This window comes from Podarcis filfolensis, assembly GCF_964270895.1.
Source record: "Podarcis filfolensis genome assembly, chromosome: 2".
NCBI classification, from domain to species: domain Eukaryota; kingdom Metazoa; phylum Chordata; class Lepidosauria; order Squamata; family Lacertidae; genus Podarcis; species Podarcis filfolensis.
Window position 1 is genome coordinate 63,387,229 of NC_139605.1, and position 25,230 is coordinate 63,412,458.

General features: G+C 45.7%; 1 protein-coding gene and 1 long non-coding RNA gene across 6 annotated transcripts in view; one reads left to right on the forward strand and one right to left on the reverse strand.

Moving 5' to 3' along the window:
- LOC310752505 overlaps nucleotides 1-6,676 on the reverse strand; it is a 106,330-nt gene extending 99,654 nt beyond the window's left edge. The window contains exon 1 of the long non-coding RNA XR_014542976.1: nucleotides 6,267-6,676. This is a non-coding gene — a long non-coding RNA (uncharacterized lncRNA). The remainder of the gene's footprint in view (nucleotides 1-6,266) is intronic.
- ADAMTS2 (ADAM metallopeptidase with thrombospondin type 1 motif 2) overlaps nucleotides 1-25,230 on the forward strand; it is a 338,043-nt gene that overhangs the window by 116,199 nt on the left and 196,614 nt on the right. For 2 of the 5 annotated variants that reach the window (XM_083592179.1, XM_083592178.1), the window contains exon 4: nucleotides 8,751-9,112. Coding sequence is in view for 2 of the 5 variants with exons in the window: in XM_083592176.1 (XP_083448302.1) it covers nucleotides 7,512-7,623; nucleotides 8,751-9,112 (474 nt within the window). In the remaining 3 variants the exon portion in view is untranslated. Of the gene's footprint in view, nucleotides 1-7,023; nucleotides 7,624-8,002; nucleotides 8,120-8,620; nucleotides 8,655-8,750; nucleotides 9,113-25,230 lie in introns of those variants that run through there. The other 3 variants (XM_083592176.1, XM_083592180.1, XM_083592177.1) reach the window with 3 other exon arrangements.

Consider the following 25,230-nt stretch of genomic DNA (forward strand, 5'->3'; position numbering starts at 1 on the left):
ATGTATGGACACAATTTTGCTTGGAGTCTAAACCAAAAGTGTGGGGGTGGGGACTAAAACTGGAGCAGGCAGAGAAGAGGGCAAGAGAAGAAACTACTGCCTCTTCTGGCGAAAACCCATTCCAGGTGTCTTATAAAACCTAAGTTTAGAAAGAATCACTACTAAGGTTACCAGACGTCCCCGTTTCCCGGGGACAGTCCCCAGATTTATAAATCAGTCCCTATACAAAATCCATTGAAGTTGAAAAGTGTCCCCGGATTTATTGAAAAAAATACGTGTGATGGGATGGTGAGCTGCTTGTGCGTAAAATCCTGATCCCTCAGAGTTTGGCTAAGTTCCCAAACCTCTGTCTGTGATGGAGCTCCTTAAGCATGGCTCCATCAATCGCTCGTTGAATCGGACAGTGGGCGTTTACGGAACTTCTTCCAGCATAAAAGCTCCTTGACGGAAACGCGTCTTCTGGACTCTCGGCGTGACAGTTTCCGCCGAGGAGTGGGTGTGCCTACGGGAGGTCCTGAAACCTCTCCACTGTTCCCGCTTGAAGTATCTCTGAGCTCTCCCTCCGACTCACTTTCCCTTGTAACTCCACTTCTCCCCCTGCTGGTCCCCTCCTCCGCTGAGTGGTCTCTCTCACCCTCCATGAGCCCTTTCACCTCCTTCGTCTCAGATGACAGTTCCCTGACATCCACCTCCCCTCTAGGGCCCCCTTCACCCCCTTCCCTCCCCTCCTCTGCGGGAGGCGAGGGAGCAAAACCCCTGAAGGAACCTCCCTCATCTTCCGAAGTTTCGAACACTTCCCTCCACCTTTTGCTGTTCCCGGTTTCCAAGTACTCCTCCTCCTCGGAGTCTGTACCCTCTTCCAACTCCGATTCCCTGAATCCCTCCAGTTCCTCCTCATCGTCGGTGGTGCCAAAGTACTCCCTCCGGAACCTCGCTACTGGTTGAGGTTTCCTGGGGAACCTTTGGTGGAACGTTTCGATCAAGACCTCGTCATGGACCTCCTCTGCCTTCACCCAGGTGTTTTCCGACTCCGGTTCCCCTTCCCACGCGACCAAATACTCCACCTGATTACCCTTCCACCTGGAGTCGATGATTTCCGCCACATAGTTGCGGCTTTCCCTTTCTTCTATGGCAGGCCCCCGTGTGGATACCCCTTCACCTTCCCCCCTGTATGGTGACAGTAATGACCTGTGGAATACTGGGTGCAGTTTCATGTGGTTCGGTAACCGGAGTCTGAAAGCCACTGGGTTGACCTGTTGGATGACCTCAAATGGTCCCAATCTTTTGGGTCTCAATTTCTTGCAACTACCCTTGAACGGCAACCCTTGGGTTGATAGCCAGACCCGACTCCCCACCCTAATTGTTTCACCTTCCCTTCTGCTCTTGTCTGCCTGCCTCTTATATTCTTCTTTGGCCCTTTCTAAGTTGTGTTGGAGTTGACGATGGATCGCTTCCATTTCTTCTACAAAAAGTTCAGCGGCCGGAACACTCCATCTCTCTCCTCCTTCCCCTGGAAACGCCCTGGGGTGGCACCCATAATTAGCCAAAAAGGGGCTCATCCCGGTGGACACATTCTCTGCATTATTGTAAGCAAATTCCGCTAGTGCCAACTTTTCGACCCAATCGTTTTCTCTGTCATTGACATAACACCTCAGGTATTGTTGAAGGATACCGTTTGCCCTCTCCGCCTGCCCATTGGTCTCAGGGTGCCTGGCAGTCGAAAAGTTGACCTCTACGTGCAACAAGCTCATAAGCTTCCTCCAGAATCTGGACGTGAACTGTTTCCCTCTGTCGGAAACCAGCCTCAAGGGGGCGCCATGCAGCCTAAAAATATGTTCTACAAACAATTTTGCTGTCTCTTCCGCCGTGACTGCATGTGAGCAAGCTACAAAGTGACCCATCTTAGTTAACTGGTCTACTACGACTAGTATGGCGGTTTTCCCCTGGGATTTGGGCAGATCAGTCATAAAATCTATCGACACCGCCTCCCACGGTCGTTCTGGTGTGGGTAACGGTTCTAAATACCCCGCTGGTGCCCGCCTTTCTCCTTTGGCTCTCTGGCATTGGTCACACCTTCTCACATACTCCCGTACATCCTCCCTCACCTTGGGCCACCAAAACTCCCTGGTCACCAACCACATGGTCTTGTGTTGCCCAAAATGCCCCGCTGTGGGATTGTCGTGCAGCTGTTTGAGTACTCTCCCCCTCAATTCCCCTTCGGGTATATATAGCGCCCCTTTGTAATACAATGCCCCGTTTCTTTCTTCAAAACCTCCGGGGTCTTCTCCCTCTCCCCTTAAACCTCTGAGCTTATCCTGGGCGTACTCATCATTTACCGTTCCCTCTACCAGTTCTCTTTGCCCCACCCAGGCCGCACCACACACCCAGTGGTCCTCTGGGATAATATGTCTCTCTTCTGGCGCTCCCTCCCCCTCCAAATATTCAGGTTTGCGAGAGAGAGCGTCCGCTCTGATGTTTTCTGGACCTGGCACATAGCAGATTTCAAAATGGAATTTGGAGAACTCCTGGGCCCATCTCACTTGTCGTTGGTTGAGCACTCGTGCCGTTCTCCAATACTCCAAATTCTTGTGGTCCGTACATACTTGTACCTTATGCTGTGCACCAATTAGTAAGTGTCTCCATCTCCGGAACGCTTCGTGAATGGCGAGTAGTTCTCGGTCATATACCGTGTAGTTCCTCTCGGATTTGTTCAGCTTACGCGAAAAGAAGGCACATGGTCTCCATTCCGACTTATTGCTCCCTGGCTGAAGCAGCACCGCCCCCACCGCGCGGTCTGAGGCATCAGTTTCCACTCTCATGGGTTTTTGTAAATCCACATGCAGGAGCTGTTCTTCCGAAGCGAATGCCTTTTTCAATTCCTCAAAAGCGTGCTCCGCCTCCGCCGTCCAAACGAATTTCTTCTTGCTGCTCAGACAGTCCGTGATGGGAGCCGTTAAGTGGGCAAAGTTCTTGATGAATTTACGGTAAAAGTTCCCAAACCCTAAGAACCTTTGCACATCTTTTTTCGTTTTCGGTGTCTTCCATTCCAGCACCGCCTGTACCTTGCCTGGATCCATGGCTAATCCCTTGTCTGATAGGCGGTACCCCAGGAATTCCACCTCCTTGGCGTGGAACTGACACTTCTCCAATTTCACCCACAACTGGTTTGCTTGCAGCTGGCTCAGCACTTCCCTGACATCCTTTACATGCTGCTCCTCATTCTCTGAATATATCAGCACGTCATCGAGAAAGGCCACGCAATTCTTGTAGAGCAAAGGTCCCAGTACATGGTTCATGAGCGATTGAAAACAGGCGGAGCCTGCTTGTAATCCAAAGGGCATAACGAGATATTCGAAAGCCCCTAGGGGGGTGAACATCGTTGTCTTCCATTCATCCCCCTTCTTTATTCGTATCAGGTTGTACGCTCCTCTCAGGTCCAGTTTCGTGAATATCTTTCCCTTCCTCACCCTGGTCAAAATGTCATCAATTCTGGGCATGGGGAAAGTCACTGGTTCTGACACGGCATTTAGCCGCCGGTAGTCCACGATCAATCTCGGTTTATCCGTGTTTTTTTTGTCCACAAAAAACACTGGGCTGCCCCCCACCGCTCTGGACTCTCTGATGAAACCTCTCTTCAGGTTTTTGTCAATAAACTCCCTCAACTCCTGCATTTCCCTGTCTGACATGGCGTACAGCTTGCCCACGGGGAGCTGGGCCCCAGGGACCAGGTTAATTTGGCAGTCAAAGTCTCTATGCGGTGGTAGTTTATCTGCTTCCCTTTCGCTGAAGACCTTGCTCAGGTCAGCGTATTGTTTGGGCACCTTCCCTTTGTCCGCCACTTCCATCCCTGCTAGGGAGGCTTTTGCCCCTTCTGGCACCTTTCCCTCTTTGCAGTGTTCCAGGCAATGTGCTGACCCAAAGGAGACCACTCTCTGATGCCAGCCCACTAGCGGGTCATGCAACGCTAGCCAGCTCATTCCCAAAATGACTGGCGCCCCTCCCAGGGTGGCTACATTGAACGCTATCCTTTCAGTGTGCCTTGCCACCCTCATAACCATTGGGACGGTCTGTAGGCTAACTTCTCCCCCCAACAGCTCCCTCCCATCGATCGTGGTGACCTGCAGGGGGTTGCTTAAAGGGAGTGTCTGTATCTGGTGTTCAGCTGCAAACTCCTTGCTCATAAAATTACAGGAGCTGGCTGAGTCCAACAGCGCCTTGGTCTTTAGTGGGTATCCGTTTGCCAGCTCTAGCAGCACCTCTATTACTAGAGCTGGTCTTGGAGGTTCCGGAGTGGGCACTTTTACTGCTCCTTGGCCTGTCTGCAGTGCCCTGACAGCGGCAGACAGGCGTTGGCTTTTACTGGCTCCTGGACTTCCTCCTCCTTCCCCCCAACAGCTCCCGCCATCCCTTGCCATTCCTTTCTTTGTGGGCAGACTCTGGCAAAGTGACCTGGCTGCTGGCAGAGGTAACATTTCTTGGCGCTCTTTCCCTCCTTCTTCCTCCCTTCACTGGGATTTGAAACTGCGCGCGCGCGCGCTGTTCCAACTTCCATCGGCTCTCCGGGCGGGAAACTGGGTTCTGGAATCTCTGGAATGCGGAAATCCCTCCAACGCTCTCCTTTCCCCTCCCGCTTCTCCAAGGCTCTTGCCTCCTGGCGCGCTCCAATGGTCAGCGCTGATTTGGTCAGCTGGTCCATAGACTCCGCCCTGGGCGCCCGGGAAAGTTCGTCTTTCACCGCCGAAGAAAGCCCCTCTTCAAAGAGCATTTGAATGGGTTCCGCCGATAGGTCCCACCCCAATTTATGTATCAACATTGTAAACTCAGTCCAGTACTCACGAACCGATTGGCTCCCCTGTTTGCAAGCCATCAATTGTCTGCGCACCAGTCCCTGTTCAATCTCGCTGGAAAACATCAAATCCATGGCGCGAAAAAACTTCCTCGCGTCCTTCAGCATGTCACTATTCCCTGCCATCAGGGGCCGGACCCAGTCTCTCGCCCCCCCTTCGAGATGGCCAATCACAAACGCCACTCGCGATGCCTCATCGGGAAAGTCGTTAAACTGCAGTTCAAGAGCATACTGCATCTCTGTCCTAAAGGCTTGGTAGTTCCTGGGGTCCCCCCCAAACTTCTGCACCATTCCTGGCATCTTTCTTGCTAGTGTAGCGCCTTTTGCCTTTTCTGCATCCTGCGCCCTCCTTTCTTCTAGCGTCGCCGTTTGCATTGCTAGCTGGAGTTCCAAAACTCTGCACCTTTCTTCCAGAGTTGGACCTTCTCCAGCTCCTGCTGCTCCTCCGGCTCCAGCTGGGTTGCTCATGATGCCTCTCTGCACAAGCTGCTTTCAGGGACTGTCCGATTGCTGTGATGGGATGGTGAGCTGCTTGTGCGTAAAATCCTGATCCCTCAGAGTTTGGCTAAGTTCCCAAACCTCTGTCTGTGATGGAGCTCCTTAAGCATGGCTCCATCAATCGCTCGTTGAATCGGACAGTGGGCGTTTACGGAACTTCTTCCAGCATAAAAGCTCCTTGACGGAAACGCGTCTTCTGGACTCTCGGTGTGACAGTTTCCGCCGAGGAGTGGGTGTGCCTACGGGAGGTCCTGAAACCTCTCCACTGTTCCCGCTTGAAGTATCTCTGAGCTCTCCCTCCGACTCACTTTCCCTTGTAACTCCACTTCTCCCCCTGCTGGTCCCCTCCTCCGCTGAGTGGTCTCTCTCACCCTCCATGAGCCCTTTCACCTCCTTCGTCTCAGATGACAGTTCCCTGACAATACGGTAACCTTATACTGAACCAAAGGCAACTGGTTGTTGTTAAATGAAGGGCTATGAACCCACATAAGTTAAGTAACCTAAATGAAATTATTCCAGGAAGAAGTCCCATAAAACTGAGACTTCCCACCAAGTTACTGTGCTTAGGATGCTAGGCTGTTTGAAGTCCCCTGGGCTTCAGTGACAATAATTTAAGCATGTTCTTTAAAACCAGTGGGGCTCAAAAGTATTTCACTTTGGTTGGATCACACTCAAAGAATGTATAGCAATGGGGAAGAGAATTAAGCATGTACCACTATAGTTAATGCAGGCATTTCAACGTGAAGAAAAATATTAGGCTACAAATGAACAGTATTGAGATTCTGCAGGATCCCTGCTGCAGACTAAAGTAATTAATTCAGTGCCACAGCAATGATCTGGGTGTGATTCCATTTGTTTTTAAATGCAAATTTGATCGGTAGAAGACTGTGAAATGAGGAAGAGTGAATTAAGTTGAACCCACCTGATAAGATCTGTGCCCGCTCCCTCTCTCCCCGTTTGCCTCCAGCTCTTTATTCTTCCAGTCATATGATGTGTTTACCGAGAACTGCCCCACTGAATTCTGCAGGACCTGCTCCTCTAAGTAAAGTGTAGGAAAGATCACTGTAGAAAGTTTGGTTGTGTGTGAAACCAGGATAGGGCAGGCGGATTCTCCATGCAGAACAAGGAAACACTATTAAGTTATGAAATATAGGGGGTGGGCTGATAAACCTTCAGGAGGTGGTAGGGTTTTCCCTGCTGTAGGCTGGGATCCCCAAAACCAAGATCTTAGGGGTCCCAGAATGTTTGGTGCAACGTGCAGTCAGATGCAAAGCCCAGGGGAAACTAATAACTTGAGATAATCACCACGACCCACAGAACATAACAGGGGTTCTTGGGGGCAGTGGGTAGGGTGGGGTGGGGAGGAAGAAGCCCCAACACCACAAGATTGCCCAAGTTTTATTCTGTGGGGGTAGTCATGAGAGCAAACACATCTCTGAGTTTGGGGGAAATCAGGCACAGCCGTTCCAAACAGACTATAGATCCCAGGAAAGCGGGGGTGGGGGATGCTAGATCATGAGCTTCCTTTCAGCAGCAGCCGCTCCCGAACAACTTCATAGATTCCTAGGTGTGTTTCTCTCTCCCTTTTTTTTGGTGCAATCCCTCCTGTGCGTTCTCTCCTCCGAGCAGCAGAGCCAGGGTTTTGTTGGCTTGGGCGGGGGTGGGGAATGGTCAGGATCCCGCAGGAACCGCCTCTAAGCCGTGGCGGAGAAAAGTGTCCCGTAACGGGAAGCGGCTGCAGACTTTGGTCCCAGCGGGCGCCGGGAGCCACGAGGCTCCAAGCAAAGGGCAGAGCTGCTGCGCCCGACGCCGACGTCGCCACCACCGCCTCCCCGGAGCCAGGCCAGGCGAGGCTGGGCTGTGCAGCAGAAGCGGCGAAGGCGGCGGCGGCAGCAGCGCCTCTGTCAATCAGGCGGACTTCCCTCCCGCACGCCGCGCGCTTCCCAGCCAGCCGCCTGCTGGTGTCTCTGCTGCCTTCGGCGGGGAGAGCGGCCGCTCAGCGAGCGCTGGAGAGGAGCAGGAGGAGGGCGGATGCGCCAGGGCGAGCGCCGGCGGGGCTGAGGGTTCCCCGCCGCGGGCAAGAGGGCGGCGCCGGCTGCCCTCCAATGTGGCCGGAGCCCCCTGCAGGGCACTTTCGGCAGCCTCCCCAGGCTGCGCGACGCCTGCGATGGGTCCTCCGGGCGGGATCGCCGCGCTCCTCGCCGCCGCCGCCTACTGCTGCTGCTGCTCGTGGGCGCTCCTTCTGGCCCCGGGAGCCCCGCAGAGTCCCGGACAGGGAGGTAAGTGCTGCGGGGGCCCAGCCCCGGAGAGAGCCGCCGCCGCCACCTCCTGGCCCGGGTCTCCCCGGCTGGGGTGCTCTCTCGCTCTCGCTCAACTTCGCCGGCGAAGCACTTTCCCCCCCTTTCCGCCAGCCAGACTTCTCTGCGCCACGCGGACCGAAGGGCTCGGAGGGGGTTCTTCGCGCCGCCACGTGGGGCTGGCTACTTTTGGCTTGCTGTCCCGTGGGGCGCGGGGTGGGATCGGGGGGGGGCGAACGAGAGAGAGAGGGGTGGGGTGGGGGAAGAAATCGCTTGTTGGATCGCACTGGATCTCTTGAGAGAGGGGCGCGGGACGGGGACAGTTCCCGCTGAAGTGGGAACCTCGAATGAACTCTGTTTACAGTCGGGCGCATGTGGCAAGATCCGAGCTGAGCGTGTCAATTCTTGGAATTCCATGTGCGGAATAAAACACCTGGCAGAGCCTTAAGTTTTCTTCCCTGCTGTTGTTTGAATTAAAGTAGGAGAGGGGGAACTGGGTCAAGCGGTTGACATGGATTTTTTAAAATAAATAAATAAATAAATAAATAATAATTTAAAAAACCCTTTCCATTGTGACTGCTAACCACAAGCTTTGAAGCTTCGTTCACTTGTCAGCCACATCGGGATTGGGGAGGAAATTAAGCATGTCAAAGTTTTAAAGTTGATGTGACAGTAAACTTTCTGCCTTTGGAAAGCTTCACTCAGGGCATCTCTCTCTCTTGGCAGCCCTAGCTGAAAAACGGAATTGCTCGAGAGAGACTGTGCTGATCTCTTTTTGGGAGACGTGTCTTCCCCAAGTGAAGGGTGGGAGCATCCTTGATGCCTGACCATCTCTGAATGGGGATGTCAGCAAGATGGGCTCTGTTGCTAAAACAGCTGGAGAGATGATGCCGGGTGCCTGCCTCGCCCTGTTCTCTGAAATTCCCTCTGCTCTGTGTTAACCCCGTAGTTGAATGAACATTGATGGTGCCTGACACATTAAGAAAGGGAAGGGATGCCCGCTTCAGGCAATGGTGGGATGCAGCGCAGTGATCTCAAGGAGGGGAAACTCAGCGTGACATTAATTATTACTCATTATTTACACATGCTCTCTCTTTCTCTCTCCCTAGATTACCTTCTGGGAGATCTAGAAGAATACAGTCTTGTCATCCCAACTAGCACAGACTCGGAGGGCAGGTTCCTCTCCAATGTCGTATCGGGAGCAGCAAAGAGGCGCTTTCGAAGGGACGCAGGGGCTTCTCTGCACAAAGCTGCAAGCGAGCCAATTTTTTACAATGTCACGGTTTTTGGAAGAGAATTTCACTTTAGACTGAGACCAAACTCTAGGCTGGTGGCTCCTGGGGCAACTGTTGAATGGCAGGAGGATTCCGACCTCACTTACGTTGAACCTCTCCATGGGAATTGCTTCTATGTTGGGGATATCACCGACTTGCCTAATGCTTCTGTGGCGATAAGCAATTGTGATGGGCTGGTAAGATGCTTTGTTGTTTATGTAGCTAAGAGGATGAATGACTTTCTTTCTTATGTGGAAGGTGTGGATCTTCTGCCTTCCAAAAAATAAAAATAAATCACACCTCAGTTGTTATATTAATTGTGAAATCAAATAAATGTTCCCTGACATGAACTAGGGTGTGATGAAGCAGAAAGCTCACTTTATAGGTAGCGGAGGAGCCAGTTCACTCTGAAGTGACACGTAACTGCTGTGACAAATCACTAATTATCAACAGGAAACTCTAGATAGCCCTCCTGAAGCTTCTCAGCACATCTAAAACAGTGACCTGATGCCGTCATCTGCACATTTTCCATGTTTGCAATATTCTCTGCCATTTTCAATTTAGCAGTGGCCATGGAAGTGTGTGTGTTTAAAAGACAAGATAATAAGGCTGAAAGACAGGCTCTGTGGTAAATTGATTGGGGTTTTTTGTATTTGGAAATGAAATTTGTTCAGAGGTTGGGGTCAGGTCTTTATTCTTTTGGAAGGTGTCTTCCTCATGACAGTTCTCCTATCTGTCTACTCAGTCATGGGAAATCCAGAAGGAACTGGTTTTATGGACTTCCTATGCTTATGTACCTTATATGGTGATTCTATGTATTTGAGGAGCTGTTTATTTTTACATATACAGTCAGAAGTAAATTCCAGTTTTCCATTCCTTAGCCAATGTGGCAAGGCCAAACTGTGTGTCTTAAGCTATATTTTTAAAAACTCAATTGTTACGCAGAGCAAAGTTTGCTTAGTTTAACTTTGGGGAATGAACTTCTAATTACATCCAGTATCATCTTGTTTATATTGTTTGAGAGAGAAAAGAGGCTCCCTAATGTACAGCTGGTACTACTCATATGATAAATGGACTTAAGCCTAGATCATGACCTTCCTGTGCTGTCTGAGTTCTGTTCAGAATCTGATTAAAAAGAAAGAGGCATGGGGTGGAGATGTGGTTGTCAACTTTTGTGGGTGTTGTGGATGGGTGTGTGTTCCTGTACTCTTATTAGCAGCTTGGGCCACAAGGCATATAGCAGATAAAACGTTTGATACCATTTCAAATCCTGCGCCATTCCTGCATCCCATGGCAGAAAACTCTTGGCATTGCTGGGTGGAGGTCACCCTAATCGACTTGGGCTTTCCAGTAAGACAAGGTCTATTGGACAAGTTTATCCTCCTACCTATTTAACCTCCTTCATGATGGAATTATGAACCAGTAGTATACAAACGCCTAATCAGTGGTGTTTTCAGCGCAAAAGCCGGGGGGCAGTGGCAAAAGAGAAAGGTATGCTTTTCTTTCTATATCCTAGAATGCATTTGAGCCACTTTTTGTTATTCAGATGATGGTCTGGAGATGGCAAGTGTTTTTCTGGCTCCTCAGACATAGATTCCATAGCAAAGTTGATGCCACCAACTTGTAAAGACCCACAGTTATGGAGCACATGCAGCCAGACACAGCATTCTATACATGCCTGGGTGGCTCACCTGTGCCTTCCCTCATCCCATTAGCTGGAACTGATGGGAGTTGTAGTTCAACAACATTTGGGGTCACAGGTTAAGCGCTTCTGATGTACAGGTATGCACATTTAAAAATTACATATATTAAAAATTACATACATATATGTAATGCATAAAATAAAAAAGAGATGTAATACTGAGTAATATGTAATATAGATATATGGTACGGATGATTGAGTGGAATTCAAAATAGCGCTAAGTGAGGTATTTGTGTGCAGAACAAAGTCTCTCATGGAACAAGACTTTTCTGTCCTCTTCTCCCCCTGTGTACACCATAACCTGTTCCCCAATTCTCCAGAGCAGATTTAGGGGGCACGGGAGGAGGAAGTTCCATTAGTTCCATTGCACAAGTGTGCCTCGTTTCATGCAAAACTTAGTTGAATCCCACTGATTGTATGCAACTTGAAAACAGCTTTCTCTTTCCTTATGCATGAAATGATAGCATAGTTTTAATGTTTTTTTAAAGTTTTTTTTATCTCCTTAAAAAAATATTAAAGGGTTGAAATTGTTGCAGCCATATTCAGTCTGGCTATCCTTGATCTGGGATAGATCCCCCCCCCAATTTTTTAAAATTAATTTTTCAAATTTATAACAAATAGGACACACAAATAAAGAGGGAAAAATACAACATTACAATACTAAAAAAGAAAACAACAAAAACAAACATATAAATACCTAATACTTTAAAGCCAAATTTAAATTTCATTATTAACTGACTTCCTCGAATCCCTCCTTACTGAATTTCATTGAAACACTTTTTAACAGCTTTCCAATATCCTCTTTCTAATCAAATTAACACCTTTAGTTTACAATGTTCTTCTCTTTTCATAATTATCCAAATCCATAGTATTTTACAATTAATTCTTACTCTAGTCCTAGGCCCATTTGGTACTTTCAAATAATTTCTACTTATCGTATGTTACAATATTTAGCTAAATAATCTTTAAATTTCTTCCACTCTTCTTGGTACTCCTCTTCTTTCTGATCGCGAATTCTTCCAGTCAGGTCGGCTAGCTCCAAAAAGTCTAACATCTTCACCTGCCATTCTTCTCCTGTTGGTATTTCTTGTGATTTCCAATTTTTAGCCAATAAAAGTCTTGCCACTGTAGTGGCATACAAAAACAATCTAACATCTTTTTTGGGCAAATCCAATCCTGTAACTCAAGCAGAAGATCTAGGATAGATTTTGACTAAGGGTGTCTAACCCATGGTTTACAGGCTGCATACAGCCCCACAAGACACCTGAAAATGGGTCCTTTATGCGCCTCAGGTACCAAAGTAACTTGGCTGCCACAGATGCTGTGTGCCTAGGCTTCAGCCAGGCTGTTCTCCTGCACTGGGTGCTGAGTCAAGGAAGTGATAATAATAATAATAACAACAACAACAACAACAACAACAACAACAACCACCACCACCACCACCACCACCACCACCACCACCACCACCACTTATCTTTATACAGGACGTGTAATCAAGTGCCAAAAGGAATTATTGTGAAAATAAGAAATATTTTTTGGGGGTGGAGGGATCATTTTGTTCTCGCTCAGGACGCCATATTACTGCTTTAAACGTTACAAGAGTGCAGGGGGATGAAACCGTGGAAAATCACTTCCCATGGCGCTCCTCTAATGGTGAAAGAACGCCAGAGCCTAAACCACAATTATTTGGAAATATGTTTAGTTTCTTCTTAGTAAGGTCAGTTAAAAGCTAGTTGGCTGCCTACTTGCTGAACTTGTTCCTCAGATAGGACTCACAGGTTGTGAGAATAACCACCTGGTTACTTGCATGCTCCTCTCCAAAGCTGTTTGCAGTCACTGTAAGATCCCGCCAAATCCACAAGGAGGGAAGTGAGAGGGTGTGGATAATAAAATCTGCCACTGCAAAGCCTGTCTGGAATTTCCCAGAGATCTCCATTCCCAGCCATTGCACATTGCGGACTTAACTATTCAGGAGACTTCCTTCCTGCTAATACTTTATGTACGTGCTTCCCTTAAAGCTTCTGTGGCAGCTGTAGCCATCTTCAGGTGTTATGGGAAGAGAGACGTTGCTGTGTGAGACGGAGCAGCAGGGACAAGCATGTTAGCTCCTCTGCCACCCTGGTTTCCATCGCCTTCCGTGAGTTGGAAGGTGGCTGACTGTGCTGGGGAGCCTCTTGTGTTGCAGAGGCTTCTTATGCATTTTAGAACCTGACTTTCCAGGGTACCAGAATGGGTGAGGAGCCTCCATGGATACAAGAGGTTCCTTGCTGTTGAGAGTCCCCTTCCAGCTCATGGAGGGTGATGAAAATGTGGACAGAGGGGTGTGTGGAGCTAGCAAATTCTTCTCTGCTGTCCTCCCTTGTGGCAATTTCCCAATTTCCCTGAGGAAGTTTTAAGCTCTATGGGATTTTAGATTCACGCAAGGATGAATTGAAATACCATAATAGATTTGCAGTGTCAGACACCTGGATTTACCTATCTCTTGCTTTGTAGCAATATTCTTAGGCTTTGTCTTTGCAACTAGGGAGTATTTGCCAAAGGTCACCTTGTCCCATTTCTAATGCAGTTTTGAAACTGGCCTGTTTTATAATAATGGGATGAAAAAAATCACAAAGCTCTTCCTCTTGTCCCACATCAGGATTCTCCATGATAACCCCTCTCCATGCCATACATTTTAAAGCAGCAGCTGGATGATCACATAAGACTATTTCCTGCATCGGTAGGCATTTGGAATACATGGCTGTGGGAGGTCCCTTCAGGCTCTATGATTGCATGAGAAATGGCAGCCCTTGTGAATTAATTCAAAACCACAACATTATCATCTTACCTGCTTCCACCAGTGAGAAACTAGTAGCAAATAAATGAATGGATACATAATTCGATCCCTAAAGGTAAAGAGACCCCTGATCGTTAGGTCCAGTTGCGGATGACTCTGGGGTTGCGGCGCTCATCTCGCTTTGTTGGCTGAGGGAGAATGCTAAATGTGAATTGGAATAATTCAGAGATAGTTTGACAATTCCCAACCGAATTGGCCATCTTTAAAATGTGTGTTGGATTTGGACCTTACCTATGGCAGTACTGAGAGACAAAAGTAAAGCTGATTAAGGTTGTAGCTCTGAAAGCCATTTGCTTAAAAGTGATTCCATTGAAATCGATTCAACTTCTTGCAGATGGTTTGTAATGTAAAGCTAGGCAAAAATCTGTATATGAATTTCAGACTTTTTAATTAGTGAGTTTGGTCATGGTCATTTTATTTCAGCAGTGAGGATTTGCATGTTGGTTGTTCTGAAGGCTTCTGCTCTTAGTTCTGCATTGTCCTGCTTTTTTGAATTGGTCTTAGGTTTTTAAATGTCATACCTTGGGCTTGGTATCTGGTTCTGTCAGCAAAATCTGTAATATGCTTACTCAGAAGTAAGTCCTATTGAGCTCAAATGCTGTGTAATTATTACATTAGACTCTTAGAAGCACATCTGAGTCTCTTGCTGTATTTGTGTTGGGTGGTTGTTATTAATGCAGGAGAGAAGAAGTTTGTGCAGTAGGACATTCTAACCAACTTTAGTTTTACAATTATGTTCTAGCCTCTCACTGTGAGATGTTTATAATCGGAGGAAACGGCTTAAATGCCCAAACTGCCCTGATCAGATGCTGATATCTGACCAATCTAAACATTGGAAATTATTATTATTTAATAAATTTGTATACCGCCCTATAGCTGCAGGCCTCAGGGAGGTTCACAAGGTAAATGGGTAATTTGGGAGCCATGACTTGACTGAAAAATGTGTTTGCTGGAAATGTGTTTCTGTTACTGGTCTCAGACAGTTAAGTTTTGTTGAGATGAGAATGGGAAAGTGTAAGGTCATCTGTATTTGTGCCTGGTGTCAGTGCCTAGCACACAGGGGCATTTTCTAGGGCTCACATGCCCTAGCAGGTCCCATCAGGGGCGACACTTTGTCTGGACAGTCCTAGTGCTCTCTGCCCTTTGGGTACCCTGCAGCTGTGAGCCTTCACTTCATGTAAGTGGCCTTGTTCTTGCCTAATAGCAGCTCTGCTGCCTAGTCATCTCACTCACTTATGAGCACAAGAGGGTAGGGGAGGCTTGCAGCTGCAGCAGAGTCACTGCTGGATGGCCCAATTGCCATTGGGTGCTGGAACAGGTGCTGGGGGCAGGGGTGGGGCATCCATCAAGGGCAACCTGCCCAGCCCCTAGCCCCATCCCAAAATCTGGAGCCAGGCTTGTACCCTCCAGTTATTATTTGTGGGAAATCATTCTTGCTGTGACTGAGACCAAAACTAGATTTAAAAAAAAATGATTGTGATGGTTAGAATCAGTGCTTTGAAAAAAAAATGTTTAGAGGCACTCTCATTTTCCTACTCATATTGAAATACTGCCCCTGAATGAGGCCAAACTTAGATTCACAAAATGTTTAGGGGTATGCGTACCCCTGTGTCCCCCCCAGAAAAATCACTGGTTAGAATCATAGGATTGTAAAGTTTTGAGGGACTACAAGGGTCATCTAGCCCAACCCCCGGCAATGCAAGAATCTTTTGTTCAATACTAGCCTGCAAACTCACAGCATGATAGGAGGGCTGGGGAGGGGAGGAAATTCTTCCCAAGCTAGAGGGTTAAAAGATGTCGTCTCACTCATTTATGGAATAGAAGACTGATAAGACATTGACAGATAATTTCAAAACAAGCAAAGCACATTCCAACTGGCTGAATTAAGGGTACTGTAAGTTGCTTTCCAAAGCTGTCCTCTTGTGGGGTCTGTTGAATGTGTGTTTGAAATACATTCGGTGTAACATCTAATTTGAACCTGATACTCTTAATGTCACAATGCCACCATCGTATCTGCCTCACAACTTACCTGGCAGCTGTCTTTGCAGTCTAACTTAATCTCCCTGCAGCAAACATGTAGCAGGTGAAAATGTGACATATGGGCCTAGACATATGGATACTAGCAGCCAGTCAGGAGACTCCCTGGTATGTGTTCTTAGATGTTTAGGGCTGCCTTTCATGAGAACATACATATTGGCTGAGAAGCAAAGACTGGCCTAAGGGCTGTAGCTCAGTGGTAGAGCATTTGCCTTGCATGCGGAAGGTCCCAGGTTCATCTCCCAGCATTTCCAGGTACCACTGGGAGAGACTCCCTGTCTGAACCCCTAGAAATCCACTGCTACTCAGGATGCAGATATCCTGAACCCAGGCATACCCAGAGGTAAGTCCTGAGAATGCACACAGTCCCACAGGTAATACTAGAGAGTAGTCAGACAATCCAAATGGCAAAATAGCAGTCCTGGTCTAATACAATGAGCAATGGAACGCCTGGGGTTAGTTCTGAAGTCACAGTTCCCAAAGCAGCCAAGCTGTGGTCCATCAACAGAAAAAAAGGCCTTGCTTCCCTTTCATCCTTCCCAAACTTGATTGATGCACCTGAGTTTGCTTCAGCTGAGCAGCTGTACCTCTCCCCTTGACGAAGCATGTGATCCTCACCTGCCCTGAGCCTAATCTAGCTGAGTGACCACAACCTTCTCCCACACCTAAAGAGTCCCATGATCTCCACCTGCTTCTGTGTTCCCTTGCCTGCCTCAGTCTCCTGAAGGAGTGCACTTCTTGCTGTTTCCAGTGCCTCAGAGCCTGCTGTGTCCTTGGAGATGGGGGCACCTCTGGTTCTGGTGATGTGTCTCTTTCTCCTAGCTCCTGTGAACTGCCTGCCGCTCCCTTGATGTTGTCCAGTGTCCCGTGAGTATCTCCTAAGTCCCCAACCTCCCCTTCCCTATATTCAGCTTGTCCTGGTATGTACCAGTTGTGGCTAGGCCCCTCGCCGGGATCCTCCTCCACTTCCTCAGAGTGTGTTACCAGCTCATGATCGTAGACAATACAGAACATAGGAGCCAACACCTAGGAGCAAGGGGGTCCAATAAGGGAGCCAGGTCCCCCCAAAGTTTATGGGCTTTGCCACTCAAATGGTGTGCTTGCACCATGTCATGTGATCAATTATGGAGGTGGGGCTTACTCCCCCCCATGTTTTATTCAAGTTTGCACCCCTGATACTGAGCTATGTAAACCAATAGTCTGACTTCCAGGCAGCTTCCTAGCTGTGGCAGACAGGATTTCTGTACAAAGGTGGCGAGTGAGACCAAGCGAGCTCCTTTTTATAAAAATAGGAAAAAACGCACTCCAAAATAATCCCTAAAAGATATTTGAGGAAAGCCAATTCCCTGGCTGCTTTCCCAGATGCTAATTTGCCTAGGAATGCCTGGTACAGCAGTAGTGCTATTTAAGCTTCCTTAATAGTAGTGACCGCCGTACAAGGCACATCTTGGTGAGTTAATGACCATCAGTGCCTTCCAGCCAGTCATTAATATCGAGGAAGGAGCTTGTGCTCTGACTGCGACTGCTTGAGGCCTGTGTGCCCAGTGACCTAACAAAGCCCTTTGCATGTGCGCTGCGCTTGCATGCATCTTCCCAGGGCGAAGAGAGACACCACAACGGAAAGGTCAAAAGGGAAGGGAAGGAAGCGAAGACTAGATGAGTTTCTGAACAGCATGACTTTGTAGGTAGGTGGGAATAGCAGGGGCTATTAGCCAAGGTCATCAGGGGAGCTATGTTTGCAGTTATCCATAGAGACCTTGGAAGAATCTGCCTTATACCAGGTCAGGCTTGTTTGGTTAGCTCAGTCTTCTTCAGCAGCAACTCTTTGGACACTGAGGCAATAAAGAGGATCTTTCACTGGTTACCAGCTGCTTACTGGTTGTTTTTTTAAATTAAAGAAAATGACAGATGGCTAGGATCGAACATAGAACCTACTGCATGCAAAACATTAAGTCTACCAAAGACTTTAAACTTTCCATTGCCAGAAGCTTGGAATGAATGGCAGGACACCCCGTGTTTCTTCCTTTCACTCTTGAATAATTCCTTTTTCTCTTTGCCACTGGAGACGTGATGTTTTCACAAATGGATATCGTTGGGCTGCTTTGATGAGACCTTTCTGAACTTGATTGGAAAATATCCAACAAATCTGTTTTGATGTTTTCCCCAACCCTCTGGAGTAGGTTTGGGGGCAACATGGGGGCACATGTGGAGAGGAGTGGGAGGGAAAGATCTGTTGTACAGCTAGAAGTCCTTGTGTTAGTGGAACTACCACTTAGGATGTTGTGTTCCAGAATAGCTGGGTGACCACTTGATTCTGCACCCTCCGCAACCTTTTCTTTCTCCTGTAAACATGCACCCAGATTCCTGCCTGCATGATGCTGGCAGTGGAAGAGGAGCCATTTGAATGTGCAACTGGCCATATGAAGGAAGTGAGGATTGTTACTTGAGAGTTTGCAACACATCAGAAAGGCCAGGCATAGGCAGACTTGGCCCTCCAGATGTTTTGGGACTACAACTCCCATCATCTCTAGCTAACAGGACCAGTGGTCAGGGATGATGGGAGTTGTAGTCCCAAAACATCTGGAGGCCGAGTTTGCCTATGCCTGAGAAAGGCCATGGGAGTGCCTGCTGTTGGACACAAGCTTCAAGCGCTGCAAATGCAGTCAGCATTGTAAGATAAACAGCAATGCAGAGAATTCTTAGGAATATTTTTCCTTTGCAGTTCAAGCAATGTGACTCTTGCTTTTGACTTCTCCCACCTTATAAGTAGTGACCTCAAATCTAATATTGCATATTTCATAGGTTTTGCCATTAATTGTGGGTGGGTGAGTGAGGGGAGCATGTCCAATTTAGATAACATTTTTATTGGATCACAAAACATTAATATAAATCAAACATCTTGTTTATTTGTACTACATTTCTTTCAATTTGAGGTGCATTTGGGTGAATAAAAGTGCACAGTCCCTGTCTACATTATGGTGCAACTAGTCATGAATAATTCTATGTCACTAGAACTGGGTTTGGATGTACATATAAGTAACAGCATACATGGCTAACGGAGTCTTTGGTTGCAAGAAAAGCATTGGGTGTGTATATATATATATATGCATTTTAAATAGAGACTGTGAAAATAAAGATACGTTATGCACCCTTTCTAAAGTGTATGAAAGCTCTTGATGAAGACCAGGCAACAGTTTCTGTCTGCACTATCTTCCTCAGAAATGTCAAGCATCTTCTGCTATCTTGTTTAATTTTGCTTTTCGGCCTTGCTATCTTGCGTTGCGTACGGCAAAATTGTGGTCAGGAGGATAATAGGATATTATCCTAGGCTAGTCATGTTCTCATCGTGGTTTAATAGATGTGCACTACAAATGATTCCATTCGTTTTGTCTGCATCGTTGAATTTTCAGCATCTTCATAGTCAGCGCACACACTTCAAGGCCGTATTATTACAACCCGGCAGCTCACATTTGCATTAAGCTGAAGTTTGCCTTGTACCGCATTACATCTTTCATGGCATTTATTCATGGTAAAAAAAGATGAAGAAGAGGAGGCAGGTTTTCTTTTTAGTTCTGTTGTGTTAGTATGAAAAAGGGTACCACCTCTTTGGTGTTGTAGCAAATTAAACTAGACAATGGGAAACATGTAGACACGGTTTGCAAAAAACTGCATTTCATTGCTTTCTAAACGGCTGTTTGTCATTCTAAATGGGGTCACAGCCTCAGTTATGTGATCACCAGTGGCTCCTAGAATACTGAGAAGGACGAAAAATAGACAAACAAAACAACTTAGATCTTCCTGGAGGGTGGGCACGTGTTCTACTTTACAAAGGACAGTCCTTTGCTCGAAAAAGTCCTGTACTTGAAGAGCAGCATGGTCTAAGACAGGCATGTCCAAAATCCATTTCAGGGGCCTAATCTGGCCAGCCGGTTGGTTTAATCAGGCCCCTGGGGCCCTTTTTCTGGGGTAAATCCTAACAACTTCAGTCATAAGAAGTGCTCAACAACTTCAACCCTAAAAAAAGGTCAACAACTGTGGTTGGCCCTTTGGTTGGCCCTCACGGCCCTTCACTTCATCAAATCTCGCCCTCTTTGAAAAGTTTGGACACCACTGGTCTAAGTCCATGCTATGATAAAGAAGGGCAGCCCAGCCACAGAAGGACTGAACAGACATACCACTGGTGTAGTGATTGTAGTAGAGGCAGTCCCTTTCCCAGGAATTTAGGAGTTTAGAGATGATCCCTGGTGTGAGGGGGCAGCAGAGCTGGCCCAAGGCATTTTGGTCCTTGAGGTGAACCACAAAATAGGGCTTGCTAATTAATGAAGTCACTAAGCCAAGTCTTGTGTCAAGATGTTGAACCCAAACTTATTACATGGCACCAGAAATAGAGACCACAGGGCTTCTGAGGCAATGTGCCACTTTCTTCTGCCTTGGAGCAACTGACTTCTATGGGCAAGAAGGGCCCCACCCAAAGACCCGTGGCCTCTTCTCAATTTAGCAGCAGAAGCACCAGCTTCTATTTAAATTATGGCCATTATTTCTGAATTTACATCTATTATTTCTGAATTTACATCTGTATGTATAAATCAACATATGCAATCTGTGTCTTTTTTTGTGGTGGTGGTGACGATGATGCACACTTTGTCACCTTGTTCTTACGGCTGCAGAGAAAATCCTGGAATATAACTCTTAATTGTCTGCCTTTATGCCTCTTAATGTATATGTGCGTGCTATTATTTGTTTGTTTCTTGATGGCACTATGCACCTTTTCTTTCCATTCTTATTTTTTAAAATGTTTCAAGCAGCTGACATACCAGTGTCAAATACTAATGGAGAACACAACCAAAGTTCAGATTTCATCATAATGTAGCATTCTGGTTAGATCTCTTTGTGATGCTTGAGGGTGATAGGCTTTGCTTCTCTTTGCTGCAGTGGGTGGGCCAGCTGGTGGCGGCACAAAAAAAGGGAAGCTTAGGTTTGAAGGATGCCAGCTCTATTTTATATAAAACAAGCAGTCAGGGGTATGTTTTGGAGTCTGGTATGTCTGCAGATTATGAATGGTGGCTATTATCATGCAACATTCTTTCTTTGCCTGTGAGTTCATAGAATTGTAGAGTCAGAAGGGACCCTAAGTGCCATCCTGCCCAGAGCCATCCCTGGGTAGGCTTGAACCACCAACCTTCAGGTTAACATCCAGACGCATTAACTCACTGTGCCACCAGAGGCTCCTCTAGAAGTGGAGCTCTGACACAGACCACCACAGGTTCCGGTCCCAGGCCAGCACTCAGCAGAGGCAATTGCTCTCCCAACACCAGCAATCTTGCAGCTTACCTGGGCAGGACTAGGCAGGGCAGCATGGATGCACTGGCATGAGTGCTGGATTGGTTCTGCAGGTACATCCGTACAGCCACAACCTTGCCACCCTGGCCTGCCCCATCTGTGTCCAGGGAAGCTGCAGTGATGCAGGTTTTGGGAGGACAGCTCCGTTCCATCTCACCAGATGCTGCTTGGTGAGCTGGTATTATTGTGATGGTTGTTATTGTTATTAATTTTATTATTTGTACCCCGCCATCTGACAGGGTTGCCTCAGTCGCTCTGGGCGGCTTCCAACAAAATATAAAAACACAGTGAGATATCAAACATTTAGAACTTCCCTATACAGGGTTGCCTTCAGGTGTCTTCTAAAAGTTGCATAGTTGTTTATCTCCTTGAAACCTGATGGTAAATAGCTTCCTTTAAAAAAAAAAAATTAAGACCAACGTTCAGGAACTTTCTTGTAGCAAACCTGCTTTGCTCTTCTACAAAACACACAAGACAGAAGACAAATGACAGCCACACTCAGTGGGGCTACTGCACTAGGCAAATATCAGTTGGGAAACCAGTCTGTTTTGTTATAGACCCTTCAGATACAGTCCATATCCCAACACGACTGTAGAGGCACCTGCTTAAAAACGAAGCTGGCCTGTTTCCAGAATCAAGTCTTCAGGCTAGCTGGCCTCCACATTTTGATCCACCAGGTATACTGAACCTGCTACCTTCCCAGCATCTTGATTACATAAGCGCAAGCTGACAAAACAGAGCAGCTATTCAACAGAAGTTCAGACTTTTGCTGGCATACATTATCCTTTGGAGGAAAATATCCTGTTATTGCTGTCAAGTCGTAACTTTTCTTGTTGTGTGCTCTGAATGCATCATATTCCCACTAGCTTTTCATCTGAGAATGGGATGGAATAATTTCCTGCATCAAACAGGTGGACACCATCTGGACGGAATGTTCTAAGGCAATCGTAGCTCATATCTTAGCGTCACACAGTAAAGCCTCTGGATAAAATGGAGGTATTTGCTTCTTCAATGACTTTTCCATTGTGCCCTATTGCTATGGTGATCACAAACCTGTTTAGCTCCTAAGCCATGCAGGAGGTAATTTTCTGTCCAAAGTTGTTGAAGCTACCAGAATGCCTTATGGCCTCTTGTAACTTTTCTGCATATTACACCAAGTATATGCTCATATCCTCTCTGTACTTTCATTCCCTCTAAGCGCTCACTATAGTAACTCATTTAGACAAAATCATAATTACCTCAGCAGGCAAGTAAAACATCTAGTTGGTGAAATGTTGGCGTCAGTCCTCAAACTGCTACCGTTTCAAACAGATTGCTGTTTTTACTGTATGCACGTGCTTTTTACCCTTTGTGAGGTAGTGATTTTTTCTGCAATGCTATCATTTCCTTAGTTGTATTCCACCTTTGAGTTCCCTGCTTATTTTTTTCTCTGTGAGCAGCTGCCGTCTGTTCAGTGCCTCAGAGAAATAACAGGATTCTTCTTCTTCTTTTTTTAAAGAAATATTTATTAAGATTTTACAAAAACAGATATACAAAAACACATAATAAAAAAACAAAAAATAAATAAAAATAAACACACAGAAAAAATACAAAAAATTAAAAACAATTCTTTTTCATAACTTAAAACTCATTTGCTTGTTTCTTTGACTTCCTCACACCTCCCCTTCTTGTATTCCCATTTAATTAATCAAATCAGCAAATCCTTACCCTCTTTCGTTTATCTTATCTCTATAACTTAACATTTTATAACTCAGTATTTTCATCCATTATCAATTCATTTTTGCATATTCTTATTAACTTTGTTACAAATACCACTTATTTCCAATCCAACATCATTTTAATTATGTTTTAACCTATTTATACCCTTTTTCCATATTCTTGAAGCATCACAGCTGGAAACCACTTAATTTCTATCCAACATCATTCTAACATTCATTAATTTTACAATATTTCTGTAGATAGTCTTTAAATTTCTTCCAATCTTCTTCCACCGCCTCTTCTCCCTGGTCCCGGATTCTGCCAGTCATTTCTGCCAATCCCATATAGTCCATCACCTTCATCTGCCATTCTTCCAAAGTGGGTAGATCTTGTGTCTTCCAATACTTTGCAATAAGTATTCTTGCTGCTGTTGTAGCGTACATAAAGAAAGTTCTGTCCTTCTTTGGCACCAATTGGCCGACAATGCCCAGAAGGAAGGCCTCTGGTTTCTTCAGGAAGGTATATTTAAATACCTTTTTCATTTCATTATAGATCATTTCCCAGAAAGCCTTAATTCTTGGGCACGTCCACCAAAGGTGAAAGAATGTACCTTCAGTTTCTTTACATTTCCAACATTTATTATCGGGCAAATGATATATTTTTGCAAGCTTGACTGGGGTCATGTACCACCTGTATATCATTTTCATAATATTCTCTCTTAAGGCATTACATGCCGTAAATTTCATACCGGTGGTCCACAACTGTTCCCAGTCAGCAAACATAATATTATGTCCGACATCTTGTGCCCATTTAATCATAGGAGATTTCACCGTTTCATCCTGAGTATTCCATTTCAACAGCAAGTTATACATCCTTGACAAAATCTTAGTTTTGGGTTCTAACAGTTCTGTTTCTAATTTTGATTTTTCCACCTGGAAGCCAATTTTCTTGTCCAAATTATATGCCTCCATTATCTGATAATAATCTGATATTTTTTAGTTTCTCAAAACTCTGCAGTTTTAGTCTATCTCCCTCTTGTTCCAAAATTTCCCAATATTTCGGCCATTTGGCCTCCATATTAAGCTTTTTCTGGGCTTTTGCTTCCATTGGTGACAGCCACCTTGGGGTTTTATTTTCCAATAAATCCTTATATCTTATCCAGACATTGAACAAAGCTTTCCTGACAATATGGTTCTTAAATGCTTTATGTGCTTTAACCTTGTCGTACCACAAATATGCATGCCACCCGAAAACGTTGTTAAAACCTTCTAAGTCCAAAATGTCTGTGTTCTCAAGAAGCAGCCAGTCTTTCAACCAGCAGAAAGCTGCTGATTCATAGTAAAGTTTAAAGTCTGGCAGGGCAAATCCACCCCTTTCCTTTGCATCAGTTAATATCTTAAATTTTATTCTGGGCTTCTTGCCCTGCCAGACAAATCTAGAGATATCTTTCTGCCACTTCTTGAAACAATCCATCTTGTCCACAATTTGCAATGTTTGAAACAAAAACAGCATTCTAGGCAATACATTCATCTTTACAGCTGCAATTCATCCCAACAAGGAAAGCTTCAAATTTGACCAGATTTCTAAGTCTTTTTTCACTTCCATCCAACATTTTTCATAATTATCCTTAAATAAGTTCCCATTTTTTGCTGTCATGTTAATCCCCAAGTATTTCACTTTCTTGACCACAGTCAGACCTATCTCATTCTGAAACCTCTCTCTTTCAATCAGTGTTAAATTTTTCTCTAAAACCTTAGTTTTTGACTTGTTCAGTTTGAATCCTGCCACTTGACCAAATTCTTGAATTAGTTCTAAAACTCTTTTAGTACTAGATTCTGGCTCCTGTAACGTCAATACTAAATCATCTGCAAATGCTCTCAATTTGTACTGTTTGGCTCCGACCTGTATACCTTTAACCAACCGGTCCCTTCTAATCATATTCAGCAAAACATCCAGGACCGATATAAAAAGCAATGGGGAGATTGGGCACCCCTGTCGTGTCCCTTTTTCTATCTTAAATTCTTCCGTCACCACATTATTTACAATTAATTTAGCCTTTTGTTCAGAATATATTGCACCTATACCATTTTCAAAACCTTGGCCTACCCCCATCCCCTGTAGGTTCTTTTTCATAAAACTCCAAGAGATATTGTCAAAGGCTTTCTCCGCGTCCACAAATATCAGAACTGCTTTAGTGTTTATATTCACTTGTAGTTTTTCCAGAATATCAATTATGTTCCTCAAATTATCAGACAAATGTCTTCCCGGGAGAAAGACCGCTTGGTCTTTATGAATCTCTTCCATCAATACTTTTTTCAATCTCTTGGCCAAAATGTCAGCAAAAATTTTGTAATCCACATTAAGTAACGATATAGGGCGGTAGTTCTTAAGCTGAGTCTTTTCAGTCTCTGTTTTCGGTATAAGTGTAATATACGCCTCTTTCCACGACTCTGGTGCCCTCTTCCCTTCCAGAATTTCATTACAGACTTCCTTCAAAGGTTGTACTAACCACTCTTTCAAAGATCTATAATATCTAGAAGTCAGCCCATCCGGTCCTGGAGATTTGCCCAATTGCATATTTTGAATGGCACCTTCTACTTCCTGTTCAGATATTTTATAGTTCAACATTAATTTACTTTCTTGAGAGATTTTTTGTAATCCATTTGTCTTCAAAAATCGGTCTATGTCCATTTCTTTCTGTG